The sequence below is a fragment of the Dermacentor variabilis genome, chromosome 8 (assembly GCF_050947875.1).
Source record: "Dermacentor variabilis isolate Ectoservices chromosome 8, ASM5094787v1, whole genome shotgun sequence".
In the NCBI taxonomy this organism is placed as follows: domain Eukaryota; kingdom Metazoa; phylum Arthropoda; class Arachnida; order Ixodida; family Ixodidae; genus Dermacentor; species Dermacentor variabilis.
This window is the reverse complement of record NC_134575.1, coordinates 141,689,951-141,709,996: the sequence shown is the minus strand read 5'-3', so window position 1 is coordinate 141,709,996 and position 20,046 is coordinate 141,689,951. Positions and strand designations below refer to the sequence as shown.

At 47.6% G+C, this 20,046-nt stretch overlaps 1 protein-coding gene and 1 long non-coding RNA gene across 5 annotated transcripts in view; both read right to left on the bottom strand.

Moving 5' to 3' along the window:
- The window catches only part of LOC142590627 (uncharacterized), a 66,858-nt gene that overhangs the window by 44,325 nt on the left and 2,487 nt on the right, over positions 1 to 20,046 (bottom strand). For all 4 annotated transcript variants that reach the window (XM_075702965.1, XM_075702966.1, XM_075702964.1 and 1 more), the window contains exon 2: positions 19,076 to 19,215. In XM_075702965.1, the coding sequence (XP_075559080.1) occupies positions 19,076 to 19,215 (140 nt within the window). The remainder of the gene's footprint in view (positions 1 to 19,075; positions 19,216 to 20,046) is intronic.
- On the bottom strand, positions 4,660 to 6,149 carry LOC142591634 (uncharacterized). The gene is made up of 2 exons (XR_012830464.1): positions 6,083 to 6,149; positions 4,660 to 4,941 (listed from the first exon to the last, which is right to left on the bottom strand). It is a non-coding gene; the product is annotated as an uncharacterized LOC142591634 (long non-coding RNA).

Sequence of the window (20,046 nt, the reverse complement as noted above, 5' to 3'; positions counted from 1 at the left end):
GATTGAGCGTGATGACGAGACAGAAAGGGCTTTGCGACCTTTTCTGTCTGAGTATAATGTTTGCGTTTCACACGCTCTTGGTTTATCCGCGGGCTGTTTCCTGTTTCTGAAAAAGAGCCTACTTTATTCAGCTTTTAGTTATCATGTCGACACTGAAGGTCGATATATATGTTGTGATTTTGTGTTGCAGGGTGTGCCATGGCGCATAGTCAACGTCTATGCATTTAATGACGCTGCAAAACGAACTCTTTTATTTGATACTGTGTCTAGTCTATTGGACTGTGATCGCTGCATTGTTTTAATGGGAGATTTCAATTGTGTATGTGATCCCAACGATCGAAGCGGCATTAACACTCAGCGGGACAGGAGTGGTGAAGTTTTGTCTAACATAATAGAAAATGCAGGGCTCGTTGATATAGGAGTGTCGGGACAGGGAGCTCGCTCTTATACAAGAATTCAAGGTCATTCCTACGCCCGCCTTGATCGGATTTATGTTTCTTCATCGCTCCTCTCTCGAGGATTATCCTGCATTACTATCCCCGTTTCATTCTCTGATCATTGTATGGTTATCGCAAACATTGGTGAAAAATTTGTAACTAATTTCCGACCACAGTGGGCACTCTGGAAGCTTAACTCTGAGCTCCTAAATGATCAGGAATTTATTAATCGCGTGCGCATGGCTCTAGCCAATTCTCTTTCTAGTGACTTGCCATTATTTGCTGCTTGGGAACTCTTTAAACAAGAGGTTCGTGCAGTGGCTATAGAAATTGGATCGGTGAAATCATTCTATAGAAAGAATGAAGAAAAAACGCTTCTTAAGAGCCTATGTAGCCTTTATGAGATTGAATGCGAAATGCCAGGCACTTACATTGTTGACATAGAAAACATTAAATGTGAGTTACAAAAGTATGACGCGCTACGTTACAGAGGTGCGCGAATTCGATCTCGAAACAGGCGTGCTCTGCAATCTGAGCAACCAACACGTCAAGCTTTACTTGACGAGCGACGTCACGGTATTTCCAAAGTAATTCCGGAAATATACTCCGAAGGTAGTCTTGTAACAAATACTAATGACATAATTTCTCAGTTCGAAACTTTCTACACTATGTTGTTTAGTGCCCCTCCGGACGATCACGATGCAAAAGTTTTAGAGAGTTTTGTATCTCTTGTCAAACCATTACAGGATGATGACTGTGCAGTCATCAGTGGTAGCCTTACGATTCAAGAAATTGAGCTAGCTATTGATCAGCTGCCTTTGTCGAAAACACCCGGCCCCGATGGACTTTCATGCGAATTTTACAAAGCTTTCAAATCAATTATCAGCCCCATATTATTGGATATTTTTATTTCAAGTTTAGAGATTGACGCCCTTCCGCAGTCTTTTTGCAAAACCCACACAGTTTTAATTCCCAAAAGTTCAGATAAAGAGAAACTGCGTTCCGTTGAAGGCTATCGACCAATCACATTGTCAAACGTGGATTACAAAATTTTTGCGAAAGTTCTATCTAATAGATTGCAATTTGCGATGTCAATTCTAATTGGTTCCCATCAGACATGTGGAATCAGGGGCCGATCAATTCAAACCAACATACATATCGCCCGTACCCTTCTTCAATACTGTTATGGTTCCACTGAGCAGCTTGCAATGCTCCAGGTAGACCTTGCTAAAGCTTTTGATCGTGTCAGTCACTCCTATTTATTTTTCCTTCTGGAGCATGTCAATGTTGGCTCCATTGTGCTTAAAGGCGTTAGGCTTTGCTACACCTGTTGTACTACTCGTTTAGTTATTAATGGCCAACTCTCCGAACCCATTTCTATTTGCTCATCAGTAAAACAAGGCTGCCCGATGTCCCCACTACTATTCGCCCTTTACCTGGAACCGCTATGCTTAAGCGTAATTCAGTCGAGTAACATCCATGGCTTCAATATACTGGGTAATGAAGTTAAAGTCTTAGCTTATGCAGACGATCTAGCGTTCATTACTGGGTAATGAAGTTAAAGTCTTAGCTTATGCAGACGATCTAGCGTTCTTCTGCACGGATAAGTCCAGTGTTGAAAAAGTAGTATCGAAAATAGAAGAATTTGGCAGCGTATCAGGAGCGCGAATGAACTCCTCAAAAAGTTTAGGCTTATGGTTTGGCTCATGGTGCTATACACCAGAACAGTTTGCAGGCGTTAAGTGGACTGATGTCCCGCCAAAGTATCTTGGCGTGCCGCTAGACGCATATAAATTAAGCGCACACTATTGGAAAGAACGGGTCTCGGTACTGCAAAGTTACGCCCAGACATTCGTTCCACAACGACTTTCTATTTTTGGGAAAGCCGAAGCCTGCAATAAGTTCTTGGCAACAAAAATTTTCTATGTATTGCAAGTTATCCATTGTGCTCGGCTATACATCCAACGCTTTCACCGTATCTTTGCAACCTTCGTATGGTCTTCAACTTTCGAGCCCATGAGGCGCGATAATATCTTTAGGCCTGTTAGTGAAGGTGGGCTGGGCTTAGTACATCTTTATGTGCGGCAAATAGTGTCTCGTTTCTTCTATTTTCGCGATACTTCCCATCCTGTAATTCGTTCATACATGCAAGTCACACTTGTTAATGTGTTACCTGATTTAGTTGTCTCTTCAAGTTTTTCTTCGCGCTTATGCTTGTGGGGGTTCATGCAAGAAGTTTACTTGGCGGTTCGTTTCCTGACAGTTCGGTTTTCCACTGAATACTTGTATTCTGTGTCGCGCAAAACGTTGTACAAAGACTTACTATCCATGCTATTTCCGCCTCCACTTTACCGATCAATATACATTAAATTGCCAGGCCACGATGTGCTAAAGCGAGTTCGCAAAATGTATTTATCCCCTTGCTGCAAAACATTCTTTTATAAAGTTCATAGTGAAACCATACCGGTTAAAACATGGCTACAAAAAAAGGGTATCTTTGTCTCTTCTGTTAACTGTCGCCTTTGTAATGTACCAGAGACAATTGAACATTGTTTTATTAGCTGCACCGACGCCATCCTATTTTGGGATGTCCTCCAACGGACTTTAAAGAAAGACTTTGAGATTAACGCTCATACTGTGCGATATCTGCTACCAACCTGTGATAATAGTGCGCCTTTCGATATGTTTTTTGTAATGGGAATGCAGAGTTTGTGGAAAACGCGAATGATGGACCGCAACGCCGAAACGGTTGTACCTACAAGGGCAAATTTCATCCAAATGACACTACACCTAAAGCAGGTTTATGATGGACTCGGTGTACAACCGGACTGGTACCCTATTTTGTTGAGGTGCTTATCCTTGCCACCCTTCTAAAGTGACACGAACGTTTCTACTTACAGTATGAACGCTACCTTTTCTGTGTGTGACTTTCATTGTGCCCTCCATTCTCTGACTATGCAGAACTGGTGAACGTCTGGTTGAATGGTTGAATGCAACTATAATAAATACCATGAAAGAAAGAAAGAAAAAAAAGAACTCGTGGCTCAGTGGCAACGTCTCCGTCTCACACTCCGGAGACCCTGGTTCGATTCCCACCCAGCCCATCTTGGAAGTTGCTTTTTATTTATGAAGTGCCTGCCGTGATTTATCGCTCATGGCCAACGCCGCGGACGCCGACACCGACGCCGACGACACCGGCTTTTCTGCGACACGAGCTCCTTAACGCTATCGCGTTAAAAAGAACAAGCCGTTGCAGGTATGAAGCTCGACGAAAATGTTGAATTTACAAGCGCGTTGACAGGAGAGACCCATCTATTGTGCACGCGTGCACGAATGCATTGCGCACTATGCTGACGAAACCTATTCGCCTGGAAACCCAGAATAACAATACAGAGAAGAAATACTTACCACTGTGTACTTCGTTGGCGAGAAGTCCTTCCGAGGAACTGCTCTCGTCCATGCTTCCCGAGTGGCTCGGTCAGATGGGAACTCGTGCACTCGGACACTTTGTCCTCCGTCTTAATTGGACTTGCAGTTTGGTGCGCAACAACAGCTAGGCATCGTTGCGCTTCCGTGTACGACGAACCACGCACAATCAAAGAAAAGCAATCGCGTTTACGGTGCAGCATGCCCCACCAAAGCCACCAAGCAAATGCTCCACGCGTTGCCGCCCTAGCGTTGCAGCCACGGAGAAAATTTGTTTTCAGAACGCGCGCCGCGTTCTAGAAATGCAGCGCTCCCCCATCCACCGCTACCATCCGACTCTCGTGACGTATTGACAGGGGAGAGGAGGTGATGCGGTGGCCTTACATTTTTATGCGAAGCATATAGACGAGAAAACCATGGCCAGGCGGCGCTGCTGCGCCTCCCCCAATGTGGAAACGCCAAGCAACGCGGTCGCGTCGTGGCGTAGTCTCCGCTTTGTTTGCATTGTGCCGTTCGCGCTTTCTTCGCTGCTCGTTCTCACGGCGCTCCGTTTTCGACGGCAGCAGATCGCCTGCTTGTGCAACAGCGATGCAAAGATTGCCGTGCGGTTTCAAGAAGGTTGCCGACGCCGACAGCTTTTTTTCGTGGCGGCAACCTCACGATAGGGGAGCGTCTGCTTCCGAACGTGTACGGCGTTGAACAAATTGTGGACGGTGATGTGAGAGTGAAAGCCAAGTGCGTGTCACAGGTGTGCGACAAGATCGTATATGACGTCGAGTTAGAGGTACGCACCATGTTCAGAAATTTAGCCACTTTTATTTCAATTGCAACATAAGTCACACTGGCAGCAGGAACTTCTGTTGTCATACTACTCGATGACTGCAGATCCATTGGGCTGCTTCTTGACGGTTCCGTCACTTTACAAAGGCATGTTCTGGAGTCTGTTTCACACGTGTCTTGCTGCTGCTCAAGAGCTGCGTCGCTGCAGTACGAAAGCACATGTCCCGGTGGTGCTGACTGCTGAGAAGACTGTTGTGATTGCCATTGGTCTGTTTGGCGCCACTTCCATCTGCATCGCCTATAATTTAAATTAAAATTAAATTATGGGGTTTTACGTGCCAAAACCACTTTCTGATTATGAGGCACGCCGTAGTGGAGGACTCCGGAAATTTCGACCACCTGGGGTTCTTTAACATGCACCTGAATCTAAGCACACGGGTGTTTTCGCATTTCGCCCCCATCGAAATGCGGCCCGCATATAAATGAAACAGTATGTGTGCCTATTTTTTGTGGGGATTAAATTACTCCCAATGATATGTTTGCAAAGGTAACGTTCCTGTGATTATGTGCATATATTATTCTACAAGAGTGGTACCACTACAATTTATGATACTTGCACACTTAGATACTTAGAAAGCATGGGCAAACAACCAGTGGCGTAGCTAGGTCGTCTGGCACCCGGGGCCCAGAGGTCTTCTGTCACCCCTCCCCCCCCCCGGGTGTAGCCGGCGGAAAAAGTGGTGTCTTCATACGTATATGACACCCCCCCACCCCCGCTGGCCCCTTGCACCCGGGGCCTACGGCCCCCCGGCCCCCCCTGTTGCTACGCCACTGCAAACAACAAACATAACGCGCACGTCTCGAGCGACTGATTTCCGATCTGCCGCTTCCCGACGCACGCGGCGACCGCGGCTTGCATTAAATACGGTCTGCTACCACACAAAAGTAGCGCGCGGCCCCTTTCGTTACCTGCACAACTAGTAATTTAAGTTGCAGCGTTTGGAAAAGGGAAATAATTCTCTTGAGCTCGTCCATGCCGATCGCGAGTGAAGGCACAGTGCAATCAAATAAATTCGGGGGTTCTAAGTGCCAAAACCATGCCAGAACCACGAAATCATTATGAGGCCCACTGTAATGGGGAGTCTCAGGGATAATTTTAACCTCTGGGGGTTCTTTAACGCGCACAAAAATCAAAGCACACGGTAACAAGGGTGTTCTTGCATTTTGCCCCTTTCGAAATGCGGCCGCCGTGGCTGGGAATCGAGCACGCGTCGTAGAGCTTAGCGGCGCAACACGCATGCATTTACCGATAACAAACGGCGGATGCCACCACAATTCAAAACGCGACACGACTAAACAAACGGCCGTGCACTACAAACAGGCATATGACTATTCCGCTTTCAAGATATTACACGCGAATGCGAAAGTATGAGACTTACTTGACTCGGCCGCGCACTGCAGTTATCCATGCTTGTCGTCTGTCCTTCTCGTACCACTTCCCAGGAAATCTGTAGAACTTCACGGGCTGCCTAGGACCTGTCGTATTTTCGAGGCTGCTGTGGCAATCGACAAAACATCAGTATTACGTGCCACCTTTCCTGGCTGATGAGGTCGCACTCAGCATCGCAAAAACCACGCGCGCGAGCGATCCCGCCGTACAGAACACGGGCGCGCGCCAGCGCAGCGACGACCCTCGAAACTTCCATCGGTCCGCTAGGGGAGCATTCGGCGCTGGTGCCGGGCGGGCAAACTTTAGGTTGCCTCGTCTATTACTAGAGCTCAACCCAGCTCTTCAGGCGCGGCGGTGTCGCCTTCAATACCACGTGACACCGTGACGTCACGACAGAGGAGAAACGGGGCTCCAACTCGCGCCGTCGCTCGCGGCGGTATGTAAGCAGCTGCGCTTGTTTCTAGGTGGCTTTGGCTCAACTCTTGCAAGATGGGCTGGGTGGGAATCGAACCAGGGTGTCCGGAGTGTGAGACAGAGACGCTACCACTGAGCCACGAGTACGATGCTTCAAAGCGGCACCAACGCCTCCGTTGGCGGTACAAAAGCGCCTCTAGTGAATGCGGTGTTGCCTTAGAAACGAGCTGTTTCTAAGGCTCAGGCGTGCGTCGCTTGCTCAGGCGCACATTTCGTTGCCGCGCCGAACGCTGCGATGCTCGACGCTCACCGCGTCCAATGCGGGGCGCGTAGTCGCTGCGCCGTAGCCCATTGTCTTACACCCCTTGGCGGGTCGACGGGAACGCTGTCGCGTTCCACTCTTGAAGGCGAAGCAGAGTAACGCATGAGTTGTTTCTTCGTCTAGCCGAACCAAATATAGCCAAGCAACAGCAGTTCACCAGGCTAAACAGTGGTTCAACAACTAAAATAAAGGCTAGTATGCTTCGCATCTTGGGCTTAACCTTAGCTAAGCCACAGCCATTTTTTTTTCTAAGTGGCTTTGCCCTGACCCGCCAAGTCTCCGCTGCTTTCTCCCCCCTGTGTCTCGCCCTTCCTCGCCCTTTTAACGCGATAGCGTTAAGGAGCTCGTGTCGCAGAAAAGCCGGTGTCGTCGGCGTCGGTGTCGGCGTCCGCGGAGTTGGCCGTGAGCGATAAATCACGGCAGGCACTTCATAAATAAAAAGCAACTTCCAAGATGGGCTGGGTGGGAATCGAACCAGGGTCTCCGGAGTGTGAGACGGAGACGTTACCACTGAGCCACGAGTTCGATGCTTCAGAGCGGTACAAAAGCGCCTCTAGTGAACGCGGTGTTGCCTTAGAAACGAGCTGTTTCTAAGGCTCAGGCGTGCGTCGCTTGCTCAGGCGCACATTTCGTTGTCGCGCCGAAAGCTGCGTTGCTCGACGCTCACCGCGTCCGATGCGGGGCGCGTAGTCGCTGCGCCGTAGCCCATTGTCTTACACCCCTTGGCGGGTCGACGGGAACGCTGTCGCGTTCCACTCTTGAAGGCGAAGCTTAAGCGTCCTCCAATTTTTATAGCCTTCTTGTTAGTCCACGTAATCCTTCTCTTCGTCTTCGTCTCTTCTTCACCAATCACCGCTTTCCATCTCACCGGATACTTCTCCACCAATCATCTCTTGTCACCTCACTGCGAACCTCTTCTTTATCTTCTTTCGTCTTCGATTAACCACGTCATTCTTAACGCCATCCTCGTCGTCTTCTTGAAAGCTTTCTTCGTCTACCATTTTATTTTATCTTCCCTCTTATATGTGACAACCTTAATGAACCTCCTGTAAATACCTAGGCGTCCGCATAACCTCATCACTTTCCTGGTCGTTGCACATCGACAACATAATTAACAATACTAATTGCATGCTCGGTTATCTTCGCTGAATTTTTTCTTCTGCTCCTACATCATTAAATTTAATCCCATACAAAACACTTATCAGGAGTAAAATGGAGTACGCCTCACCCATCTGGGACCCGCACCTCGAAACCCCTATTCAATCACTTGAACTAATCCAAAATAATGCCGCACGTTTCATTCATAGCAATTACAGCTGCACATCAAGCGTAACTGCCATGAAAAACTCTTTGCTGCTTGCTCCTCTCTCAGCCCGGCGTAAGTGCTTTCGGCTTGCTTTATTTCATAAACTATATTTCCACAATTCCTACCTGCGCGATAATCTTATATCATCTCCTACCTACATTTCCTCTCGTATTGATCTTAGCCATAAGGTTAGAATCATTCAATGCCACACCAGAACCTGTAACGAATAATTTATTCCTAGGACCTCGGAATGGAACCACCTTCACGGCGCAGTTGTCGCAATCAAGGGCAACTCAAAGTTTCGTTCGGTCTTATCAGACATCATCCCTGCCGGATGCAATCAACTAATCAATTTTGTTGTAATAACTAACCGTTTTTTGCTGCTTTACTTGTGTGTTTTTCACCCACTCCCCTCTGTATTACTTCGGCCTTGAGGATACAATACAATAAAAAATAAAATAATATTCTATATTATTATATATATATATATATTATATATATATATATATATATATATATATATATATATATATATATATATATATATATATCGACTGACAATAACACAAAGATTATGATGAATACAAAGGAAGTACAACAATCAGTTAACAGTAGATACAGAAATTAACACTACGCAAAACAAACTTAACGGTGGTCAACTAAGCAGAGTTCAAAAGAACACAAATGATTGCATACGCATGGCCAACCAGCAGCAGCAAGTCCATCAACCGTGGAGTCGACAGCAGAGCTTTCACGAAGAACGCTCGCTAGCCGATCTCGTTGCGGTGGATGCGATTGCTGAGCTGGGTTTCCCGGGAGTCTAGGTCTGACGTCTTCCCTCGAGCAGGTTGAGTTGAGAACGAGCTTCGTTGCAGACGTTGGTTTGTCGGCTCTTGCGCCAACTAGTGACTCACAGTTCAGACGTGGCTAGGCGACCCAGGCGATACTGGACGGCACTAGCTCCTCGACGCTTTTCCGCAGAGACTCGGCTTCTAGACTCTAGACTGGCTAGCTCGGTCTAAAACCTGCGCTTAAATAACTTCTCCTTTCCCTAGTGCCCTGGGTGGGAGGACAGCAGATATTGGTGACGATCCAATCAAGTTATATACTGGCTCCTCCCAAGGTCTGGGCCGTGCCCCTTTTAATTAGGGGCGAGGGAACGGGTGCTTCCCCCCTGCTGATAGAGTTCACGCACTCGTATTGCACCACCGACGCACACCCTTGATTCCGTGCCGGGCCCCCATTGTCCGTTCATAATCATGGGAGAGACTACGGCAGCTGGCCATACGGCGCTGTCGACACACATACACTGTCAGCAATTCATGGACACAGAATTGCACTGAGACACCACATACTTCGGGATATTCGCACCCCCGCCTTCTTAGTAAGCTTCTCAATACACAGGGGTTGCTACAAAAAGCTGTCGGGGCATCATGGTTGCGCCGACGACAAAAAGCCAATAATCTCTAAACTTACCTGCGACCCTTTTCGGCCGCTTGCCCGAGTGGCTCGCAATAACCGTCTTGCTCGTTGGTTCCTATTACTAAGACCCTTTCGGCGCCCATTGATCGGTGATTCGCCGAATCGAATAATGCCGCACTGTGACAGCCTGTCACACACACTGCAAGCGCTTCTGAAATCATTCCGATTAAGATGCTTTTGGAAATGGCAGTTGCCCGATATGCAAGACTGCTTTCGTGCTGCTCGTATTCGTTGCTTGTAGAACCTGTTCCTGACACGAAACTCTTGACTTCTGCCATCGCTGGAAACATCCCCTGCTTTGCCTCACGTTCATTTCGGCGAACAGCTTCTCGTTGCTTGATCCAGCGCTGCCCGGCGGCGTGCCTGGCGCTTAGTTTCAAGCATCGCTTCTCGTTTTTCTTGACCCATTGTCGACACCAGGCTTCGCGCCAGGCTTCGCGTCGAGCATCCGCTCACGCTCGGCGCCGCATTTTGCCGAAGCCTCGCCTGCTTTTGACGCCGCTTCTTCTTGGCTTGTTTCTCTTCCTCTATTAAGACGCGTCTGGGTCTCATCTCTGTGCACACATCAGCGTCAAGTCTTACCGCGCCTAGTTTTGCAAAGAAAGAAAACTAGAGGTGTGCAGAGACGCACCAATGTTCCAGTGCTGACTACCATCTCCACATCCTATCGCGTCTCCCGCGCATTTGAAAGCATTTTTCCCGGCAACACGAAGGGTGCGAACGGCTGTGGGAGAAGGCAAAGAAATCTCGGCTTTAATATGCGCTGGTGACGATCAAGCCAAGTGGCGAGACGCGGATGCCGCACTGTGCGCCTCTATCGACTCTCAAGCGCGTTTTTTCCCTACACTGCTCGCGAACACTGCGCGAGAGCCAAGCAAGGTCTCGTTACGGAGTGATCCTTCTGGGATATTTCAGGGAGCACTTGAGCCTACGCTCGATGACGCATTTGCATTGCACCCAAAGCATCTGTCAGTTTGCTCCAGAGACACGACGGCCGCGAAACGTACGAGAAGCAACGCTGCTGCTCAGCCAGCTTCTCCGATGACAACAGCTGCGACGGGTCTGATTCCAGGTATGTTCTTAATACCGCTGGGTGTCCACGCCGGTCGCATTCGCAAAGCGTCGATCGTGCAAAATGCCGAGGGCGTACGCGTACTCCTTCTACCGCCATCAGTAACGCCGATAAGTAGCGTAGCTTCCGAGCGGCCTTAAAGCAAGCCATAGGTGCGGGAGCTAGTGAACATTCCGACCGTTTATAGCGATTCACGAGACTCGAACGTTTATAGAGCATAAAAGCACTGGTGGCTACTAGAACGTAGTGAAGGTATCGTTCGCACAACATAGCCGCAGCCTTCTTTCTCCGTGGCTGCAGCTACCGCGTGCATGCATTCGCAGCACAAAATACTAAAGTACTGCTAAAGAAAATAAACAATGATGCGGACAGCAATGCGGCTGAAGCACCGGTGCTACAATCGTCCTTGCGTCGCAAGTCGAATCATCGCGCGGCAATTTTCTTCCGCGATTTACGAAGCTTATTTTATTTTCAGTTTTCATCAACGTTGTCCTTTGTCGTGGAGTAGAGTGAAATAGAGCTGAGTGCCGTAATAAAACAGAAAAAAAAATGTTGATCGGGGCCCTCTAGGTGCTGGTTAGTACACTCAAAGACATGTTTTTTGCCGCAATTGAACACTCACAAAAGAAAGACACATAAAGACAACACAGGCGGCACACGCACAAGAAGACACGCCGGCTGTACTAGAAATATGTTGCAACAGAACTGCTTGTTGGCCTAGTTGGTGCTTGCTAAAAGACAGGTTTTTTGCCGCAATTGAACACTCACAAAAGAAAGACACAAAGACAACACAGGCGGCTTTATGTGCCTTTCTTTTGTGAGTGTTCAATTGCGGCAAAAAACATGTCTTTTGGCGAGCACCAACTAGGCCAACAAGCAGTTCTGTTGCAACATACCGTATTTTCGTGATTCTAAGCACCCCCCTATTTGTTAGGAAGAGCGCGTAGCCAAGACCGCCAAGCGCGCTTGCTCGCTCTGTCATCGAGCCGGAGCTGTCAGAGCCCCGAGACGGAACGGCGTCCGCGGCGCGATCTTGCCGCACAGCCAGACTGCAGAGCCGCGCGGACTCGTGAGTGGCAGTGGTAGTGACCGAGCATCCGACACAAGCGGTGGGCTCACTGTCTGCGCCGATTTTTCTTTTGGCTGTTTGCAAAATAAAATGTTATTTCTCGCACCCGTCTCGTCGTGATGTCGCAACGAAAAGGGGGAGGGGGGCCATTTCAGATTTTTCGAATCTAAGCACCCCCCCGCCTCACTTTGGGCATCGCGATCACGAAAAAAAGGGGGTGCTTAGAATCGAGTAAATACGGTATGGTTAGTACGCTCATTGAGCCGGGATTTGTTCTTGTTTCGGTCGGGTTGTTCGTTTAGGATGCAGAAACGTTCAAGACTTGTTGGTCTATGCAGTACCGCACTTTTTTTTTTCTTCTTTTTGTCCTCTCCGGGCGCGCGCCGATCCCGAATTAAGGCGCCCTGCATAGTATGGGCATTAAAGGACCCCTGAAACGGTTCGGACAAATTTTGGAAACGCGTAGGGTACAGCTTAAGTAGAACATTCGCACCACAACTTAAGTGAAGCGTTACGTATTAATGGAGCTACAAGCTATTACAAATTACCCTCCTCACTAGCCATGCCTTTCCTCCTCAACTCGTTCGCCGAGCGTTCGGGGCTAAGCTCCGCCTTCACTAGCCATGCCTTTTCTCCTCAACTCGTTCGCCGAGCGTTCGGGGCTAAGCTCCGCCTTCACTGGTTCTGCGTCACGATGCGACGTCACATCGTCCATTTCCGATTGTTTTGGAACCCGCCCGCGCGAAACCTCTCCGCTAGCCGCTTGGCCGTCGACCCCAAGCGAGAGCCTGGTAGAGTATTCTGGTATTCCTGGAGAGTGTCTGGTATTCCGGTAAGCACAGGCAAGCTGCGTGTTTCGGCAGATGTCTGTAGGCATAAACTCAAGCTGATGAAGGAACTTTAGCGTACGTGAGCGGCCTGATAGGTCTGCACGGTCCAGCCACTTGTTGACGCATAGCTTAACCAGCCAAACAAAGAGCTAATATTGCTCTAACCAAGTGGAAAACATTTTAAACATCTACAAAACAACGTGTTGATGATTACACTCCTGCGAAATATTTACACCTCCAGCAAAGAAGAATACGTTGTGTTACTGCTACTGTGTGTGGTTGAGCTCTCTGCCACCAGGTGGCTGCACCGTGCACATCATTCTAAAGCCCCTTAAACTTCGTAAAGTAGTGCCACGCTTTGAAGAATGCCGCCTCCTCCTCGCGGGCTGTGGCCGAGACCGGCGCCGCGTCGCTATTGGCCTAATAACATCACGTGGGCCCTTGCGCCGTGCATCAGCGCCATTTTTGCTCGAGAAGCGTCTGCGGAGTGGCGAGGAGCACATGTCTGCGCCGTTGCCATGCTCGAGCAGTGTAGGCGGCGCCACAGTCGAGGAGGGAGCGTGAAAGAGAGGAGAAACGAGGAGCGAAGGCGGAGGAGGAGAGTGTCGCTACTTTACGAAGTTTAAGGGGCTTTAGATCATTCACATTTTTGCTTCTGCTCACCCGTTGCACAGTCAAGCGTGCAGCCCCTATACTAGTACACTGTAGTCAAGCGGCCAGGCCCTGTCCCCTTGCGTTTGCCCTAATACCGGACTCGCGAAATGCCATTGCGTTAGTAATCTTCCGGTGTAAAGTGACTCGCGCAAATCCTGGCGCCGATCGGATAGCGGCAGTCCGATGCGCTGCAGCCAGTCCGCTCGTCTACTGGCTTGCAGAGAGACACGATGTCGCAGCTGGACATATTGCCAGTCGCTACGTCTGCAGTCCACAACTGGACAAAGTCGAACCATAGCGCTAGCGATAAGACAGACCGACATGTGCACTGACGGCGGAGCTCTCGTCAAGAACGGAGCACGTTGTAACACAAGCAGACGACACTTGCTGTGTGCCGGAAGTGCTTAAGTGTACTGAAAAATTGTTCTTGTGCATTCTCGTTATGTTACTTTCTTTTTATAAAAACAAGTTAACTAACATTCCAACTATTACGAACATCATTTGTTTACCATAAAGTTGGAAAAATTATCGATCACGCGCCCTGGTCAGCCAATCGGATAGCTCGCCCCACTGACGTCATGTGGGTGATTTCCGTCATATGGGTAGGGGCGGCTTAAAATTCCGCCGAGCAGTGTGCTGCAATCGGCAGCGATGTGCATTTTTAAAACCTTATAATAAATTACACGCTTTACGTGGAGCACTTAGATGTGTCAATTAATGATCAGAAGGACTTACTCTAACAACTCAGTATGTTTGTAGAAAATCGTCAAAATCGTTTCAGGGTCCCTTTAAAACTAAAGGCCACTGACTTTATGTAGAAGCTCAGCGCTCTTTACGTCTGCGATAGTACATAGAGCAAAATCTCTCTCAAATTAGCACGGACAAATGCTAGATATTCTCAGACAGCGTATAAACCCTTAAAATCAGAACAAATAACGAGAGCTGTTGCATCAAATTGCTACAACCAACTAAAGTTCTGCCCGCGGCAGTACGCAGAAAACAAAATGATAGGGTCAACCAAGTATCGACACTAAAGAAGACAAGGTCGCCGTACCTGATGGTTGATATGATGTACGATTAATACAGGGTTGGTCTCGCTAGTATGTCTTTTTGGTGTTTATAATTTACTCATTTCGTATCGTACGTCATGCGCAGAGGCCTTGCCTTCTTTTGCCTCGACACTAGGTCGAGCCGACTCTTTTTTTTTTGTTTTTGTCACCTAGATCCCGAAGACAGTGACGTCTATGGCGCAATGTGGTTAATTTTCGACTAAACTGGCACTAATTACACTCATACTCTCAAATTAACCTAATCTACATACGGTGGCTTTGCCTCAAGATGTCTACATCTACAGCGGTGCTCCATTTACAGGAGTTCAATTTAGTGGATTGTCGACTATATTGGTGCTAATTACCTCCATACCGTTAATTCTACCTAATCTGTGACTGATTCTCGTTTCATGCCTCATTGAGCCCAACATTTAGACACCTCTCGCGACGCTCTGGAGACGCGAAAGGGCCCGTTTTTTTTTTTTCGTTTTCTTTCTGGAAGTGGGGACAAGATTCCGAGATATGCCAACGCATGGTCAACTAAAACGACCTTCAAAACGAAGCACGCGATGGCGCTGAAGCGTACGCACCGGCACGTGGTCCAACGCTGCACCTCATTCAGGCGCTGGCGGCAGGTGGCACCGCAATATTTCCTCGCCTCCACATCTACAGAGTGGCAACTGGTTCTTCATGGTGTTTTCATTACCACCGCGGGGCACCCTTCCAAAATAATGCGACTTAAATTTCTGCCATGTCCTGTCTATGTTTATCCCACAATCCTAAAGCCTTCTTCTGCTTATCGCTGCTTTATTGAAATCGCTTTAGGCGCACGTAGCACGTGATTTATTTCAATTCTCCCACAGAAAGTTACTACACACTGCCAACTTTATGATGGCTGCTGCCGCAGAATCACAGCAATGGTCGACAGTTAGCAGAACGAAGGTAGCGTTCTGTTAGTTCTGTTACCCTACAGCAGCTGTCACTACAGGACAGCAAAATAAAGAAATGAAATACAAAGCCCTATAATTAAAACAAGAAGTTATTCTCATCATATCTTCATCTGTAGGAGGTAAGTGGCATTTGCAGCATGTACCTTTACCAGTCCGGAGACCACTTGTGTGGTATGATCAGCAATAATGCTGCGGAGCAGTTGAACAAGTGTGATAAAATACATTTGAAACAGTATGTTTCATATTCAAAGGTGTAAGCGCAGTCCTTTCTTTGGCTTTCATATGGCGCTTTCTAGAAGATGGATGCACTCTGCAAAAACATTCGGCTAGAGCAATCAAAGCATTGCCATTGATGGAAGGCCTGTGAATGCGTTTACATTTGCATTGCTAATCATGACAACAAATGTTTTTGCAAATTCATTTGACTACATTCGCACTCCTTTAGGCTCAGTGCCCCCAGCACCTGAGGCGCCAGTTCCATTAGAGCATCAGCAGTTTCTGTTCCTTCTGTTGAGTACAGATGTAGCTGCTGTCTCTACGGCAAAGTGTTGTAAATGCATGCTGTAGCATTCCTATTGAAGGAAAACCAAAAGCATCTTTCTGTAAGTCTGATTTGGCAGGTAGACTTTTCATTTATCATCAACAACCTATCTTTATGTCCACTAAAGGATGAAGCCCTCTCTCGGTAATCTCCAATTACCCTGTCTTGAACTAGCCGATTCCAACTTGAACCTGCAAATTTCGTAATTTCTTCACACAACCTAATTTTCTGCCGTCTTCGACTGCATTTTCTTTCCCTTGGCACCCATTCTGCAACTACAATGATCCACCACTTATCTGCCCTATGCATTACATAGCCTGTCTAGCTCCATCTTTTTTCTCTTAATGTGTGGGGTCTCTCACACCGTGCTATTGGGACAAAGGGACGACAACACAGTAGTGCAAACAATCACAAGGGCATTTATTGCACCTTTCATAGATCAGTGCCTGCTAGCCGAGTTGCTATCCACAAAACATGCCGATGGGCGCGCGACAAATCTAGAAGTCTGACTCACCGCGACCGGAAGCGAGCGAATATGTTCGCCCCATGCTGGATCCCAAGGCCTGGTCGTTCGCGTGTATGGTCACGCGAATCGTGGCGCGTTCGAGGGCGGCCACGCGAGGCGGTCTCGCAGAAGCATGGGTCGGCGCGCACGCGGGAGACGTCCCCGCCGTGCGCCGACCCGCCGGGCAAGAGGGTCGCTGCACTTGCGGCACGGCCGTCCCGCTTGCTGTCTCGAACCCAACAGCCCGAGCGCCTTGTCTCCCGGCGCCCGAGTAACCCCGCAGCGGCGCGACGCTCGCGCCATCTCTCGCACCGCGCTTGTACCACTCCAACCGCCGCGGGCGCCAGGCCACGCGGCGGGCGAAGCCGCCCTGCAGGAGACGAGCCATGCGGGAAAACTAGATCTCAGGGGAGGCGTGAGAGTCACGCATCCCCACAAATGTCAACTAGAATATTGGTTATCACCATTTGCTCTCTAATCCACACTGCTCTCTTCCTGTCTCTTATTGTTACAACATTTTTCATTCCATCCCTCTTCACGCGGTCCTTGTTTCTCGAGCTTTTTTGTTAACCTCCAAGTTTCTGCCCCCTATGGTAGCACCAGCAGAATGCCATGTTTGTACACTTTTTTTTCTAACAACATTGGTAAGCTTCCAGTCACAATTTGGTAAAGCCTGTCGTATGCGCTCCAACCAATTTTTATTCATCTGTAAATTTCTTTCTTACGATCAGGATCCCGTGTAATTGACGTAGGTAAACATACTCCTGCACAGACTCTGGACATTCATGAGCGATCATAAATTCTTGTTCCTTTGTTAGGCCAGTGAACCTTATCTTTGTCTTCTGCATAATAATTTCCAACTCTACACTTAAGAATTTCTCAGTTAAGGTCCCCAATCACTCGTTGCAATTCATCCCCTGTGTTGCCGAACAGGACACTATCATCAGCAAACCGAAGATTGTTGAGATATTCACTGCTGATCCTCACTCCTAAGTGTACCCAGCCTAATAGTTTGAATACTTCTTGTATGTAGAGAATATCATTGGAGAGATTGTCTCCTTGCCTGACCCCTTTCTTAATAGGTAATTTTCTACTTCTATCGTAGAGAAACAAGGTAGGTGTGGTATCTTTGTAGATATTTTTCAAGATATTCACTTATGCCTCCTATACCCCTTGATTATACAATGCCTCCATGACTGCTGGTATCTGTAATGAATCAAGTGCTTTTCATTAAAATGTAGCTACTGTGTCCTGCAAGTGTTACCAACATCAAGAAAGAAGTGCACTGTGTGCGTATTTTCAAGCTATGGCAGGCAACAGACGATGAAACAGAGCTTGACTAGTGTATATGTGCCCAGCCTATGCACAGTACAATGCAGATGAAGTGATAACTCCAGTGTTAATAGAAATACAGAAATAACACACTGAAACAAGGCATAGTGCAAGTTTACATGCATCTAGAATAGAATAAAAAGTGCTAAATAAAGATGGAAAAGACAGGGAGTAGCACAATAACTCCTTGAGCGTCTGAGTGCTTTTTAAGTGGTTGGGGACTTTTACACATAAGTTGTTAGAGGATGACTGCTTGCAGTTCTTAAACATTAACCTCGCACTATCACCAAGCCACATGTGTCTGACGTATGGACTTTGTGTGAGTAAGAAAATACTACCTTTCAGTTCATCTTACTCCAAGAAAGCAAGTGACTACATCCTTCTGCTTAGAATCAGCCCTACAAAAATTATGTGGCCATTGCACCTAATCCAGTTTCAGCGATCAGCTGCAATGTTTCCATGAAGCTGGGCATCCAGCGCGTGCATTGGGGGTGGATTTCTAGAATGCCGCATCAGAAACTGAAGAAACGGCCCCATCGCAAAGGTAAGCAAGAAACAGAATGCAGAGACAGCCCAGAAGTGGTATGTTGCATTTATGAACTTAGGTGTCACACAATCTTAAGCGGTGTCACATAATGTGGTCAACAGGCCCAATGTGCCTGTCGTACACATTATCTACACGTTGCCAGCTACCTTGTTTAGTTCTGCGCATACATTCCAAGAAAGAAAAGAGTGCAAGGCTGAGGAAAAGGCTGTTTGTAGAGTGTGTTATCGGGGTAGTTTACGAAATACCTCTGTCTTGCAGAATGTACATTGGGCAGACTGGTGGTGCGTGAATCACTGGGCCCGAGAATGCATCACGTCACTAAACTAACAAGGGATACGCGCATCTGCCTGTGCACTAGGAAAACTGCTAGTATAAAGATTTTGCATAGAAGCAGGTACACTAAGGCACATAAGCTTTTGGAGGCTTTCTTGATTACGCAGAGAGGTGGCGATTGCAATGTGACACATCTGTCAACCTTAGAAAGGGTGGAAACAGGCTGCTGGAAAGGGCAAACAGCTAGAGAAGGCTCTTAGTGCCAAACGGTCATCTGAATTTTGTCTTTTATTTTTTCATTATTTTCTGTTCTTTAGCACCCTTGGTGGTATTCATTTTTGCCGCATGTGCAGACCATGTACACTCTTTTCACCTTTTCCTGAAACACACCAGTAGTTGGCGAGCGCTTAGGCTGTTCCCTGTCTAGTCTGTATTTTTTTGTTAGCACTTCTTATTTCATATCATGAACCAACAAGCTCAACAAACACCTTCCTATGCATGCAACATTATATGTTTGGACGTGCAAGCGTTATTCTCTCTGCCTGCATCCATTTTTGCACACTGTTTCTGCAAAAAAAGAAGAAAATGCAGGAAAATGTGTACCTCACAACCATATGCCAGATTTTGTAGCTATACCTGATCAGCATGCCAGTGGTGTCCAGCCAAGGACAGCTTCTTTAATCGAATTGCTTTGCTCCCATCGTGTGTTGCCAATTTTGGGAGGTTCTCAGTGGGAACAGCTGTTTGCTTGAGTCGTCTTCTCAGGCACTTAATACCTAAGAAATAAATGCATCTTGTTAGTAATTAAACCGCACTTCCTCTGTATATGTTTTAATGGAATATGGTAAGAAACGGCAACGTTTTTCTTCTCGCTTTCAAATATTGGCTTTCACAATAATCTCATTCCAACGTACTGACAGAACTTAAGTTCACACAGGTTACATATAGAATATGTGCAGAATTAATTTACATGAAACTCAAGTTTAATTGCTGGCATTATACAGCTAGGTGTCGCATGGTGCCTTTTCGTTCGCGATATCGAGCCCGTTCGGGATCGAATACACAGATGCTGATTGGCGCTCTTTCGCAGCTTGCGCGAATGAGCCAATGGAGATTGAGAAATTGGACAGCAGTCGAGCTCGATTGAAAATGCACCGTGACGACGCACCGTACGTATTATACCGCGGTGTCACACGTATACATATACGGGACGCGCGCACTATCACGACGAGCCTATATAATCGGGATCCAATTACTCGATCTCGATTTGCACCTTTTCGCAAACTGTAAGCCAACCACTCACGGTCGAGAAATTCGATCCTGATCGGACTCGATCGCGACGAAAGTGTCCCGTGTTATCTAAACACGTACGGATGTTGAGGCATTGTTTAACTTCCCCGGGTGTACGCATTTGCCACAGCTTTTCCGGGACACTCCTCGGACTTTCTTCAGTTGCTCTTCTTTTGGTTGAGTAGAGTGCTACAATATTCAGGCCGCCACACTGACGCCCTGCAGGTGGCAACTAAAATAATGACACCGTTGTGAATTCACAACGGCTTAAGCTGTTCACACATCACAGCCGTGTTATTAGTAACATCTGCCGACGT